The sequence below is a fragment of the Amblyomma mixtum genome, chromosome 5 (assembly GCF_055824585.1).
Source record: "Amblyomma mixtum isolate Tamu chromosome 5, ASM5582458v1, whole genome shotgun sequence".
Lineage (NCBI taxonomy): Eukaryota > Metazoa > Arthropoda > Arachnida > Ixodida > Ixodidae > Amblyomma > Amblyomma mixtum.
This window is the reverse complement of record NC_143016.1, coordinates 37017396-37032825: the sequence shown is the minus strand read 5'-3', so window position 1 is coordinate 37032825 and position 15430 is coordinate 37017396. Positions and strand designations below refer to the sequence as shown.

The window sequence follows — 15430 nt, the reverse complement described above, 5'->3', positions numbered from 1 at the left end:
TCAAGAGAATAAAGTGAGAATTGGTGGTCAGCAGTATGGTAGTGCCATCTGTAGATAAATACTGCAATGAAATGTCTATCTGATTAACGAGTCAAGTGGTTTCTTCTGTCTTGTTCATTTTCTCCGATTCAATGAGAGCTCAGAATATGTCATAAAAATGGCATAACACCATCGCGTTGTGTGGTGGTGTAAAGTGAGGAGGAAATTGGTGCCTTCATTAGCAGTTACCTCAGCAGCGCCGCCAACTTTTCACACAGAAAAAAAACTCTGGCAATGCTCCTAATGGATGACCTACCAGTTCACCATAACCTCTTGTGTCCGCTGATATTTCTCTTTGTGGTCCTTTAGCAACACAACTTTGGCACATAGTGTCGTGCGCCAACAATGCTCAACTAAAGAAAACGAGGACCATTTGCAACATGTAAAGAAACACCAAAGTTACAGGAGAATTCTGAACGTGAAAAATAGGTGCTCGGACCTTCTATAAACGCTCATCTCTCATTTATAGCAGCACTCCACATACGGAGCATTCCCTCACCTCTCCGTTCGCATTGTGGACCACTTCAGCAAGCTCCAGGTCCCGTGGCAACGACAAGCCCAGCTTCTCAGCGATGCAGGCGACAATGTCAGCAGCTGTCGTCTGCTTGCTGGCCTCAATCGAAAGCGCTTCATACAGGTTGCTGAATGCCCCCACGTGCACTTGAAGCACATAGCGGCTCTTAGACATGGCTGTTCAGGGCCCCAGGTCACAGGGCACTGCTCGCCATCACGCACCACCTGGTACTGCGAAAGCATACACAAAAATAAAGGCATGAATGATAAAACCTCTTACTAATTCATCAATTCATACTGTACATCAGGAACATAAAGAGGCCAGGATGACAGTCACCAACTTGTGGTTCATTGTGAACAAAGCTCCCGTACGGAAGCCCAAAACATCTGTTTTTTGTTTTTCTTCCATTTAATGGCCGGAATCTACATTCTTCACATTTTAATATCAACCTGCTGTAAACCTAAGCATAACTGTATGCCACTGACTGCATTTTTTAATATAGCCACTGACTGCATTTTTTAATATAAAGTCTTAATCAGCGGGCACACCACCGTCACCCAAAAAAGACTTCAGCCTTTACAAAGCAAAGACAGGCCCCGACTTTCGTTTTTGCTGCCATTATATTGGTCACTAGGGCAGTATACTCGTTAAATCCTGTCATTAGTTTGTAAATGTGTGCTAGTGTCTTATTCTGAAACTCTTTTGATGGGGGTAGCCCACAGCATTTCACAAGTTCCAGAGCCCCAAGATGTGCATGCGAGAAAAAAACTAACAAGTCCCTTATTCAATCATCAATCATCAAAAAATTACGAAGGGTTTAAAAATTAATAACAGCACATACACGGAGAATGTGCCCCCTTCCTTTGAGCAGTGAGTCAACTTGCAACTCAGTGGCAGGGGGAGGATGGGTGAAGCAGCAGACGCATGTACTCATTTGGCGCTTGCACAATCCAGAATCACACACTACGAGAAATGGGGCTTTAGAACCCCTGACCAAGGGCAGTTGAAAAACTCGCATTAGAAAATGGCTTAACCAGCTGTCTTTCTGGGTACATCGCTTAAAGAGCACCGAAACCAGATCACATGAGCCAGGCAGAAAAAGTGTGCCAGGCTGCAGCCACACTGGCAGTGCGAGTAATGCTGTTCACACTACTTTGTGAGCAACACTGGACCAAGAAAGCATTTCGTACACATTCACGCTCATATGACTGGCGACCCCAGCCAAGCATTTTCCCTCACGACACCAGCTGAGCCTATATTCACGAAGTGTATGTGAAGTGCACAAGAATGCTTAGCGCATTAAAAACCTTGCCCTGCTAAGAAGTGTTTTAATTTCCAGCACTGAAAGATCCCAAACATGGCAATTACACTTCACACGCGCCGGATTACAACTGTGTACTTTAAATTGTGTTTTTGGAGTCACTTCAACCCCTTTTAGCACAGGCACCTTCTGAACACTGACAGCATAATGTTCGAATGGGCTCTTCAGTCACTGTTCGTCAGGCAAAGACACTACCTTACATGTGAAGCACAGCAGCAATGCGAGGCACAAAAACAGCTTTCAGAAGTGCTGGATACAGGCCACCAAGGACGATGATAATTTTAGTGGTGCAAAAATTTCTACAATGTCCTGCCACAAATGCTCATAGACTCTCTTTCATCTTTTCTAGCAACAGCAGCAGCGGCATCATGGTGCAAGAACACATCGCTGTGTATGCATGCCACAACCGTACACCCCATGAATGCCTAGTGGACCCAGCTACTCCAGTGCCCTACTCCCTGTTCCTCCACTTGTCATGCCAGACGATTTACAAGAATGAGTAAGCGGCTGTGCATAAGCATACGTGGTACACACTTACGTGATTACCCTTGGTGCTGTGGCTCGACAAAATTTGTCTTTTTTAACTAGTTATGTGCACTGGAGGGGTTGCTTTGCCTGCATACTTTCAAAAGTGCATGCATTCTCGCATGATGCAGCCAAATTTTGTCGAGCTACACCAAGAAGGGTAATCACGTTTTCGAAATTTTAAAAGCTGATATGGCTATCACTAACTCCCGGCTACAAATCTCTAACTGAAACTAGGTGCCTAACTCTACTAGTTAAAAAGTTAATTATTAAAAATTAGTTAGCCAGCCCACTACTTAAGACGATTCACTGGTTTTCTGGTGTACGCCAACACGGGTAATACTATGCCGCAAAAGCCATATTTTTACCCCAAAAAGCCTATTTTTTTTTAATTTTTGAAAGTGTTTACTGAAACACCCGGTAAATGCTCAGTAGGAACTCAAACAGAACCACTAATATTTTAAACTCACGTCAAAGAGAATATCGCCACTGTTGACTGTTTCCGAGCACCAAAGCATGCAGCCGACTCGATTGTAGGAAATTTTTGTCATTAGTATAACTAATAGATACACAAAACATTTGTTTTCAATGGTGAAGAAAGTTCAGATTCGGCAAAGCATATGGGAAAAAGGACTTGCTGTACCAGAGGTGGGTACTTGACCCCACTTATCGGTAAGAGTTGCCAGTAACTGCATCCAGGAGTTCAATGTTCTATATCATTTATTAGGCCTTGAACGAAACAGCCCCTCTACAGTAAGCCTCCCATCTTGGTTTTCATCAGAAAGGTGCTGAAAATTCAAAGCACAGGTCTAAGCTTCAGAATATCCACAAAAAACTTGTGGGAACGGCCCGTCCATATAAGACACTGCCTCGTTATAAAGAGTCTTAAGGTTATAAAGAGTCTTAAGTTGGAGAAGAACACTGTATATGAGATGTGTGCACTGCTTGGTGTGAAACTTGTTCCCCTTCTGATTCCACTTCATTAAGTAGAATCAGGGGCCAGCAGAAGGCCCATGAAACGCAGACAGCCTAATGAACACTATAGACGAGGACCTAAGAATCTAGCTAGCAGTACTTTTACAGCATTCAACGAGGTGCTGAGGGAAGTTGCTTCAGAACATCAATCTGAATAGCCTCAATGACTTGCAGTTGACAGCTGCTCTTAAGATCAACATCCAAATTGTGGACCCCTGTGAAAATGGAGTAGCCACATGCATTTCACACACTACACACAGCCCTACATGCTCATAGTGCAAAATAAATACGGACTGTAGAAGCTTCAGCTGGAGCCCCAAGCTTCCACCATATAGGGTCAGCGCCAGCGTCATCGCACGGTTGTTCTGGTAACTACATTCATGCAGCAAGCCAGTACTGTCCCGAGCATTTTTTAAAACCTTGAGTGCTAATGTCAACGCGCATTTTCAAAGTTGGATGCTGTCAACAAAAGCATGCTAAAACATTTAAATAAACCAGGCCGACAAGGCAGCTGTTTGGGCGAGCTGTTACTCATGACAACAAATGCAGCGTTCATAACACAAGGACCGAATGCTTGTGGGGTCCTTTTCTTCCTGCCCTTGTGTTCTGAGTACTGCATTTGTCGTCAGGGTCAACAAGCCTACTACTACACACAACTGTAACAGTGAGGTAAAAAAATCAGAGCTCTTGGCTTCTATCACCCCGTATGTAACCTTAGATAATTATTTTCAGTGACAACCACTGCTTTTAGCAGCTGCAACATACAACTAGCCAAAAAACACTGTTTTTACAAAATGCAGTAAACGCCGAAAAATATCCGCCGATTCCTGTCAGAAATAAACACTGGACAGTCCATGGCCTTTATACAAGTGAGCAAAAGGAGCGAGCAAAGGATAAGTGTTTGATCAATGTGGGCACGCCAACGTCAACAACTGGGCATTATTCACCTCCCCAGCTAGTTGCTTCGGTGCACACTACCAAGCAAACTTACTGCACATTTCAAACCCTTTGTTTTAAGGTTTTACATAGTTGAAAATTGGGGGAGGGGAGGAACTAGCTTTTTAAGGTATGACACCACTCCTAAAGGAAAAATGTCGATTTGATTGAATAAAATTTCTTTCACTGTTTTAGATTGTTAGGCATACCATGTTAAATCATCAGTGGGTGTAAAGCTTCGGAATTTTTTTTTTTTATTGGGGTTTAATGTCCCAAAGCAACTCGGGCTATGAGGGACGCCGTAGTGAAGGGCTGCAGAAATTTCGACCACCTGGGGTTCTTTAATGTGCACTGACATCGCACAGCACACGGGCCTCTACAATTTCGCCTTCAGTGAAATTCGGCCGCCGCAGCCGGGATCGAACCCACACCTTTCGGGTCAGCAGCCAAGCGCTGTAACCACTGAGCCACCACGGCGGGGTGGAAAAATAATTTGTATTTTTTAAACATAACATCTTCCGTTGAAAAGTGCTAAATTTGCCGATCACGCAAACAGTGATAGTTCGCAAAGAATATAATGCACACCATGGAATTATGCAGGTCTACCTATTATCTCTGCAATGAACAAGAATAAAGAGTCTGTGATGAGTTCACCGGCACTTATCACAAAAAAAACTGAAAATATACACTAAAATTGGCTTTCCAAAAGCACGGATATTCAGGTAACGGGCCACAGGATCTCAATAATCCTAGTTCACTGCATGCCTTGGTATTTAATAAATGAGCGTGCCAAGTTTCAAGAGAAAATTGCCCCAAATGTAACGTTGCCCATGTTGGCGTAACACAGAAAGAACAAAATTGCATTTTGAGAAATATAATAATGACAGTTAAAAGTTCTATACACACAAGTTTCTACATACACAAGAAAGCAAAGTCGTAGAGTGCTAAAATGCTCCAAGCCTATAGGAACGTTCTCCTTGAGAGTTTCTTCCGTTTTTTTGTTTTGCACATGTAGCAGCTCGCCTTTTTTTCTTTGTTTTTCTTCATTTTCATTAGCGCGAGACAGTAACAATTTTGCCTGTAACTTCTGAACGCCACTATCTAGAATCATGATTGGTAGAAGAATGTTTGTGGTTATGAAAAGAAATAAAAATTAAAAACGTCATTTTTGAAGAAAACTGACATTTCAAGAGAGTTGTCATGCATTAAAAGTTGTTCTAGAATCCAGGTTTTCTCTGGTCATATCTTGCTCATGAACGAATTCAACAACAAAAAGTGCTATCTCTGGCATCAGGTAATATACCTCACTTCCATAAACATGTGGGTAGCACTAAGGAAACATTTGCCAAGGCACATAGATCAATTCTGCATTCCTGCCTTTTTCCTTTCTTACTATCTGCACTTAACCCTCCTCACCTTCACACTTCATCACACATCATATTCATAAAGAAAGAAAGCATTCTTCAACAATGGAGCTCACAAAAGCAGAACACTACAGCTTCAGAATATCATAAGCAGATACAGAATAAGCACTTCACAAGATTTTACCCCTCTATAATTAATTGCGATATAAGACAGACGTTAGTCCTACAGTGGGCGTAGTCTGGCTGATGATGACGATCGATGATAAATAAAGTTTGTTCTGCGGCTTATATTGAACAAGTATGAAGACACATCTGCAGCAACAAAGGCTTTAAACAGACTCAAACAATTAATCAAACACCATTCTTTAGAAGGACTTTCCGAAATATTTCTAAGTCTACTAAGCACCCCGGCTGTTCACATTGGCAAAGTCTGTCAATTAATAACAAATTGCTAATAGTGTGAAAATTAGGTTTTGCAAGAAAACAAAGAGCCATGCATGTTGCACATCTCTTGACAACAACACGTTTACTATGTGAGTAAGATCTACTACCAGGAATGAAAAAAAGCAGCTATTCTAACGAAGCGATAACCTCATGCTATAAGCTGAAGTGCTTTTGAGACCTACCAAGAGCGCTTCACATACTAAGTGCTGCACACAACTAGCACAAAAGGCACACCACAGGTCCAACGATAAGCAATGTTGTGATGACATCACTAGATAAAAAAAAAAGAGAGAAAGTTAACGGGAAGCCACATTCTATGCAATTTGACATTTATCAGGCAAGACCGTCTAGCGCTGCAACCCAGAGCTGACATCAGCCCCATTTCCACATGCTGTGATAAGCCCGATACCATGCGATCCTAGCACAACACGCAGGCAATTGGAACTTCCACTGCCATTTGAAAGCAGACCTCACAGTAGCAGCTACACTGATTGCCAAGGTATGGTATATCTACTGCCCTTTTGTTTCTCACTTTCTCCTCCCCATGAAGGACTAAAATACCAGAGCCAGTCACCGTCGGGAATAATGAGGTACATTCATGGAATTCCAAAAACCAAAATTTGATTACTACCTGTAGCTGTTAGTCATTTTGTGTTTGTTTTTTCTATTTTTTACACATTCCTCTTATCAGATTCCATAGTTTAATTTCTTTATGCATACCTTTTTCAATTTTTCAGACAATTTCCTATCTCTATCTTAATTGTTATTCAAATCAGTCAATAAAGTAAACATTTCTTAGCTGATTTCATTTACTGATGAAATGTCCTGTCTTTCGCAAAGCAATGTCCCAAAATGTAATGAACCAGATGGCACCATTAACGATAAAATCAGTGATGATTAGTTGGTAGTGAAGATATCATACAAGCACCCCACACCTGACAACCATGCGGCCTCAAAACCTCCTGTTCCACATTATTGCCAGCATACAAGACACATGTCAGCTTTCTTCACATTATACGGGTCATATAAATCATAGAAAAGAATAGAAAAAGAGTTTATTTGCGTGGAGGAGGACGGGGCTCAAAAAAGTAGAAATTCGTCTACTTGACGACTTGCACGATGAAGATAAGATAGTCGAGTTCCCAGTCTAGCCTTATTCACAGTCTGGACCCTCCGCTCAATTTGATGAAATAAAAGGCGCATAGCTGGCTCACTTTGTTGGGGGACACCTGAACCGCACAGCAAGAAACACAAACACTACTTGACAAGTGAAGCTTTTAGTCTTTTATCGAAGCATGGGTGAGGTGTACACTAACAAAGTGAACCGGTTATGTGTCTTTCCTTTCCTGAAATCCAGCGGAGGGTCTAGACTGCAAGTAAGGCAAGATTGGCATTCTGCTTTATTGCTTCACGCAAGCGGGCCTTTATTTCATACAGCATACTCATGTCGTTATTTAATTGCGACCAGTGCCACTTTCAAACATGAAGAGCACCAAGCATACCGTCACATAACCAGACAACCCAGGCAAGCATAAGCATGTAGGTGCTGAAAACAGCTCACTGCTGACATGCAAGGCAAGCTGCCAAGAGTGAACCAACCTCTAAAGTCATCACTCTTCACTCGACCCAAAGAAAAAAAAGCAATACTGATGCACCGCTGTAAACATGACAGTTAAACAAAAGCCATTTTCTAGACCTATATGGCACATACCATACATACTTCAAATGTTGCACTGGTACATTATTGCATTTCAAATCATTTCTATGCCAAAGTGGACCCACCGCTGACTCTCATGCAAACAGGCATATCTTTTTTGCAGAATGCTTCAGCTGAAATGCTAAAAAATTTACAGTTTAAAGGTGCACTAAACAGGAATCTGAATTTGTCTTTTTATCATGAGAACTCGATCTACATGTTCTGAGCATTCTTAGAAACTTCGATTATTGTCCTGTGCGGTAAATTTCCCTAATTTAAATTGGATTAAACGTCCCGGCTCCCGCCACTTTTTGAACTCACCACAGATGGTAGGAGGAGTCAACCAATCTTTCAGCCAGTCCCGTGTCGGCTTGCCGCTCTGCCATCGGTGGAGTGATACGTAGCGATCGGCGAAAGCAAAGTCTACGCGTATTTTCATTTCCGTGGGCCTAGTTTGCAACTATGTTGTATCTGACTGGATCTATTTATTTACGGAAACCTAAAAAAAAAAAAAAAAAGCGAAGCCGCCACGCGACTGCCTGAAAGGCACTCCACGCATTGACTCATCTTACCGCCTGCAGTGAGTTCAAAAAAAGGCGGGAGCCGGGACGTTTAATCCAATTTAAATTAGGGAAATCGGCCGCACAGGACAATAATTCGAAGTTCCTAAGAAGGCTCGGAACGTACAGATCGAGTTCCCGCGGTAAAAAGACGAGTTCAGATTCCTCTTTAGTGCACCTTTAAAGGAAATCTGCTTAACTTAGAAAATATAGAGTCTAGGAAAAGGAGGAAGAAGAGAAGGAAAGGCAAGGAGGTTAACCAAAAGAAGGAACCAGTTCGCTACCTTGACCAGGGGGGGGGGGGGGGGGGGGATATAAAGATGAAGGAGAAAAGGGAGGAACAGGAAAATATAGTCAATATGTGGTTAATAAGTGTGTAATAAAGTCAGCCTATCCAGCAGGCCCGACGCTCTCAAGAAGCGGAGCAGTGCATGGGAGGCTTTCAACATCACTGATTGCCACCGCCAGTGTCCAGGAATCTTCAGCGGGCGTGGATCCACACGCTCCAGTGCACGGCAGAGAGAGTGCCTTTCGGCACTTAATGCAGGGCGCCCACAACGAATGTGGGCTACAGTTCTGTTGCATCCGCAGATGGCACATGCTGGGTTATTAGCCATACTGATAACAAAAGAGTAATGATTCCTGAAAGCTGGACCAAGGAACAGGCGACACTGCAAAGTTGCTTCCCAACGCAGTAGGCCGAGTCAGGGAACAGGGACTGAGACCTGAGTTCGAAAACTAGCCGGAATTCCACAAAGCAAGCGATATCTCCTAGGAAAGTGTGCGAAGCCTGCCCTCTGTGTCTGCTCTCATAATGGGTACTGACACACAATCACTGTCATGGTAGGCGGTTCGCGCAGTGATCGTGTACATGCTGCTATGTCCTGGTAGCCATTGGTAGATAATATTGTGTGCTTTATTGATGGCAGAGTGATTTAGCTCCCAGATTTGCATTACCAGTTGCTCGTGGGATCCACGGCAAGGAGCAGCTTGTAAGCCTTGGAGGGCTGCTTTGGAATCAGTGAAAACTGACCACTGCTGGGGGATTTTCTGACTGATATGATAAACGGCAACACAAAGAGCAGTTAATGCTGCTAAAAAAAAACTAAAAAGTCTGGTGAGATGTCTTAACTCTGATTACTGTAGTCCTTCTGGGGATGACCACGGAGCCCGAAGAACTGATAGGGTACACTGAGCTGTCTGTGTAGATGTGCAGCTGGTTTCTGTGGTATTCTTGCAAATATTCAAGTGTGACTTGTTTTAATTCTGTCAGCGATATATGAACCTTCTTCCGGATGCTGGGTATGAAAAGAAGCGCATGAGGTTGGTGCAGGCTCCACAGTGGAGAGGACGGTCTAGAGATGGGTGAAGACTGGGACGGCAGAACAGCACAAAGTGCACAGCCTAGTAATAAGAAGGCTGGCAAGATGGTGAGAGGTAACCCAAGAGACACCTCTACGGTGATATTTGACATCAACGGTTAGGCATCAACGGTTAGGTAGGTAGTGACTGGATTGTCCTCGACAATTAGTATGGTTACAGCCGCGGAGGCACATTTGACCAACACTGTTGCCACTTTGAGTTACTGATCAATTTTCTCTTGCCCTACCATATGCTAGCCATTCCAGTTAGCTCAGTTAGTAGAGTGCCTGCGCCAGTGAATCGGTGGTCCTGGGTTCGAATCCCAGACCAGGACAATTTATTTTTAACTACGAAGTTTCTGTGAAGGCTGTATAGCTTTCCTCTGTCGCAATATTTCTGCGCTTGGGTGGATACAATGAGTAATTACTCCCTTGTTACAAATCTGCTCCACCTCGGGGGACTCCGCTTAACGTTTGACCAACATTTGGATAATCCTAGGCAGGTCTAGAGAGCTTCAGCTTGAACAGTTTGCAAACTTCGTAAGTTTGTTTTTCTAATGTTTCGAAGTGCAGAGAGGCTGTACCGAAGGCCTCTCATGAATAACGCACTGACATTTCACACTACTCTATTTTGCACATATGCTAAGTGAAGATGCTTAGCAGAAACATTTTACTTAATTAAGCGCTCTCACTAAAAATCAATTAATTTTTAATGACTTCTGAAATGTGCTTCAGCACATATATAATAAACCAAACCTAATCAGGTGAAATTGCTATAGCTATTTGCAATGAGCCATGGGCACCATTATGACTTAACCGATAGCAGTTCATCAAGATGACGAACAGCAATTAGCCCCCCTGCATATTCCAGCATTGTGTGTGTCCAGATATCGTGTTCGTGCTGTCCTTTTCACGCTGTGACCACCAACCTTAACATGAACAACCAATTTGCCCAAACCTCTATCCTTATATTTCACAAAACTGAAATGAACGATTACAGCAGCTATGGCATTTCGAACAAAAACGACCACCTGCTGCTCCTCCCCCTTCTCGAGTGAAACAGTATTCTAACAGTGCACACTGCACCACCATCATTTGTCTCGTGCTTAAATCACATTTATGCCAAAAGTGGGTCGATTTGACAACACTCATGGCCATCTACACCAGCTAAGGCTAGTATGTGCAACCTATATAGCATCAAAGAAATGAAAACGTAGCCTGAATTCCGGTTGTGACCACCTACCATAACATACCCTTTACACTGCAGCACACAGTCCCTTTCACAGAGTTGTCAATCGGATGACAGAGAAAAAAAAAACAAGTGACAATATTCATAACACCACAACTGCACCTGTGGATGTCCCTTCAAATGTCAGAGCCAATAAAATGCCTGGGAGTGCTGGATATTGATGGGCACATTGCAACGCAAGCTTGCAATGGCAAAATAAGACTCTTTTAACAGAAGAGCATGCAAATCAGGATGTCACTTCTCAGTGCTCCCACAAAAAAAAAAATGGCATGATTTCAAGGACAAAAACGTTAAGCACGCACCACCTTTCAATAGTCTTTCAGCCATGGCGCGAGGCTCAAGTTTCAAGATGGAGGGAAGCCTATGCTATTTCTGTAGCTGAGCAAAAAATGACAGCCTGCTAAATAAGCAGCAAATTTAATATGTGCATGTACATTAGGGCATCAATATCAAATACGCAGAATTCAATTTATGAAAACTAGCTCTCTGAGTTTAGTTGCTCCAGCTTATTCAAACAATTTTCATATGTATTTATGTTAAAGGAACAGTGACCAGTCAAAATTAGTTGGCTCTCTCTGGGTATGCTGATGTTTGCTCGGCACCACAAGACACATTTATAGTTGAGAAAATTGAATTTAAAAATTTTCTTGTTTGCTTGCGTAATCGGCGGGTAATGGCGGCACCTGTACTTTTTTTTTGGTCTTTTCTCCGTTTCCAGTGAGGGTAGTCTTTTTATTAGAATTCGGTACCTTATCCATACAGGCCAACCTCAATTTGCCTTCAGCGCTCCTTTAAAGCAGGTGAAAGAACAGCCACTTAAAAGCTGCAGAAATGTTACCAATTTGCTAATAAATATGCATATTTATGAAAACTTTTCAAAAGTTCCCATTACATGGCATCCTGGCAAAAAGGTGCAGCGACAACTACGAAGATTCTCAATATTATGCATCTGTTCAAGAATATGTAAAAAAAACTATTTCCAGCTTTGCTTCAACTTTGAAAACTGCAGTGGTGGGTAAACAAGGAAAGAGGAACCAGAAATTAGCAGAATTCAAATAACCAGGGTTCAAATAGACACCACACCAGCAGTTTCTATTTACCAAAGCACAGTGCTCGACCCTATGAAGCAAGCATGCACTGCGGAACTTGCAGACACAAACACTGCACAGAACAAGACTAGCAGGTGTCCTACCCTGCACTGACAGGACACCTGCTAGTCTTGTTCTGTGTAGTTTCTGCATCTGTAAGTTCGCAAGAAAAAATGCGTTTAAGAAGCGATAACCAACTCATCCAATTTGGTTCATTAAAGATGTTCTGCAGCCTCTCCACTTGCATATTCTTGTCACTTCTTCAAAGTAGGTAGCAAATGGCTAGCATTACTTTACGATCAGAAATGAGGTTTTTAGTCCAGAATTATCAGGAGAACGTGGAAGTGTCATAAGCAGGGGAAAACTCTCAAGTTAGCAGGGACAAAGCTTGTTCCATGCCATGAGAAATTCAAGCGACGAATAGTGTAATACATGTTGTCCACATTATACAATGCTTGCAATATGTTTGCAAGTTACTCATTTTGTTAAGATTTTATTTAGACCATTGTCCCTTTATCTATCTATCATCAGACGATCAAAAGGCTAACAACAATGACGACTGTTTTACTCCCGAATCGAATGTGGGAACGTGTAATACGGTTTATTACCCTGCTTCAGTAGCCTCGCGCTAAGTGCCAACCACGCCTCTTCACTTTTCAGTGGTTTCTTGACAGGCGCCGTCCAAAACAAAGGAGTACCGTGGTTAAATACCGATGAATCAGAGGCTGTCATCTCCGAGTGAGCTTCGAAGAAAGCGTGACGCGCTCTTACGGCTAATTAATCCCGCGTGCGAGTGCGTGTGAGCGCGCCAAGTTATCTGGCTACATTCCTCGGGCCGACATCACACTACCGCACACAGGAGGGGCACTTTCAGACGCCCTTGGACGAGTGCCAAAAGCGAGCTCCGCGCTGACCAAATCCTCCTCCTCGCCACTTCCCGTTCCCCTGCTGCGCCGATTACGTTCGATCTGGCTAACCCATTCTCGCGGGCACCGCGGGCCAAAAATGGGAGCAAGGCGCCCTGACAGGCGTCTCCCTGAGACACCGCGACCCGAGGTTCTGAGGGCAAGAGACGTTGCTTTCACGTGCCCACAGCACATAAAAGTAACAAACACGGATGTGGTAATATAGTACGGACATAGACACACAGCTCGAATAGCGCGGACAGCGTTCCTCGAGGTTCGTGCAAGGCGGTGGATTTTCGAGCACATCGCCTGACAAATGCTGCACACCGGCTGTAAATCAAGCGACGCCCGGCGTTTTAAAACTTTGACTACACAGACCCGTGGTTTAAAAAAAGGAAGAGCGAGGCGTAAGACCAAACCGGAATCCGGGCGATCGGTATCGTCTGCGCTGCTACGTTTCTCAAAAAGTGGCATCACGCAGGCGCTCAGGGGTACACAGGGAGCTGACGAATAAGGCCCGGAAAATCCCCATGAGCTGGATCGATGCATCCCCAGGGAGACATCACAGTAGAAATGTAAGGCGTGACATTTACGTGTGGCCTCCTCTTTTAACGGCTCTCTTGCGTCTGAAATTGAACGCGCGCGCGCATACGCGTTGTTCGTCTCATCGAGCGCCTAATGGGACGTGAAATTCCTGGCGCCAGTCCAGACCGGGCCAGAATGGCACGATCCAAACACAACAAATTGGGGATGTTTCATTCGCTCCGTCTCAGCAGTCCCTGAACTTCGGAGCGCAAGCAACGGAAGTGATGACAACGCAGGAGGAAAGCACGTTAAGAACATAAATAAACAGTGATTGTGCGCTTGCATGCATGCCGAAACGGTGGACCGTCAGTTTAGTTCTCCGTCTGCATGTGTTGATGTAACTCACTGAGTGACCGCCATCGCAAGTGTGGCTGGCCTTCGTCACAATCGCGCTCATCATCAGCCACTCATTTGAACCCAGAGTGCGGCCAAACTATTACGCAGTGCCTATGGAATCACGTCCACAAACTTCGATCACACATTTCACGTCACTTGGTGGCGGGCATCGTAACGCATTTCGACGAGCCGCTTACGACACCATAGCCGTCTCGAAGGAAGCACCGGGTAAGCACGAGGCGTTAGCGGCGCTCAGCGGAACTGTACGCGCTCCGACAGCGGATGCCAGAGATTCACGCCTTGAGAAAGCAGCACCAAAAATGCCGAGCAGCTTTCATTGCCGGTGACCAACCAATTGCACAGAATCTGGTAGAGTACCTCGATTTCAGTCGCGTGAAAAGGAGAAACCCAGCCCCCAAAATACAACAACCGCTGCCTCGCCAGCCGGCTGCCGTCGACGAGCTGCGAGGAACTTGTTCGAGCCACACAGTCAACAAGCGCCCGTCGGCTTGTAGGCCGACGAGCCGATACTTGCCTGTCGGTTATCAGAGCTCATCGGGAGCAACACCTAAGCCGGTATAGAGCGACCGTCTTCCGCTGTCTTTTAGTGGCACATCGACGAGGAAATTTCGGGCCTGTCCACGCCGCACTGCCGAATTGGACGTGTATGTGTGTGCGTGTGTTTGTAACGTAGCGGCCGCGGAACTCAACTCTGCGCTCAGGCTATCCGCACGGAGCAAACGGGCGGTGACCGCCTCTCAAGGCAGTTATAGCTGGCGGTATAAAAGTAAGCTTCTGCTTTCAGGATGGGCCTCGGGAGGTCGACGAAGACCCACGATAAAGCGAGCGTGCGTGAAACACAGCACTTACCAGTCGGATCTTGAATCGAGGCTAGTGGGTCTTCTTTCGCGTAGCGAATATCCATTTTTCAGGCCGCGTGAAGCACAAAACATCGATGGCTCTGCAGACGTTGTTCCAATCACTCGTAATATCCAAGGGCCGCGCACTGATATTCGACACACATTCCCCGCAAAAAAACAAGGGTCGGCCCCAAACCTTCAGTTGTCAACGCCTGAGTCAATGGCACGCACGCACCGTCCTGCGCATGCGCTTGTTTCTTGCTCTACGTCATATCCGACGACGCTGGAGCAGACGTCTGGGTTCGCGAGTGCCGTTTCGTCTGCTACATCGTCTGCCCAACCTTGGCGTGCCTGCGCAACGCGCATCTCGACGTTTACGTCTGCTGTTTGTCAATGCTTTCGACAGCTATGAGAGGAGTGCGCGAAAAACAATAATAAACCGCTTATCTGCTAACTACAGCGGGCTTTTATAGATTTATTTTGCACGTGCGGACTAAAAAGCTCCGTTACGTACAGCGTGTCGGTGGAAACGATATTACGGACACGCGAGTCACGACTCACGACACCCTGTTTTTTTTTTAACTGCGTCGTGCTTTTGGTAGTTCAACAAACAGTATAAAGTCGAGTGATAAACTCAAGCAGTTTCTAATTTGAGACTTCAAGCGAATCAAA

The 15430-nt window shown here is 44.5% G+C and overlaps 1 protein-coding gene across 6 annotated transcripts in view; it reads right to left on the bottom strand.

The window, feature by feature from the left end:
• Window positions 1-15007, bottom strand: part of LOC149341796 (unconventional myosin-IXb-like) — a 73874-nt gene extending 58867 nt beyond the window's left edge. For 5 of the 6 annotated variants that reach the window (XM_089543988.1, XM_089543991.1, XM_089543992.1 and 2 more), the window contains exons 1-2: window positions 14769-15007; window positions 539-783 (exon numbers count right to left, since the gene is read on the bottom strand). In XM_089543988.1, the coding sequence (XP_089400114.1) occupies window positions 539-727 (189 nt within the window). In that variant the 5' untranslated portion in view covers window positions 728-783; window positions 14769-15007. Of the gene's footprint in view, window positions 1-538; window positions 784-14433; window positions 14668-14768 lie in introns of those variants that run through there. The other variant, XM_089543989.1, reaches the window with a different exon arrangement.
• Between the last annotated feature and the right edge of the window lie 423 nt (window positions 15008-15430).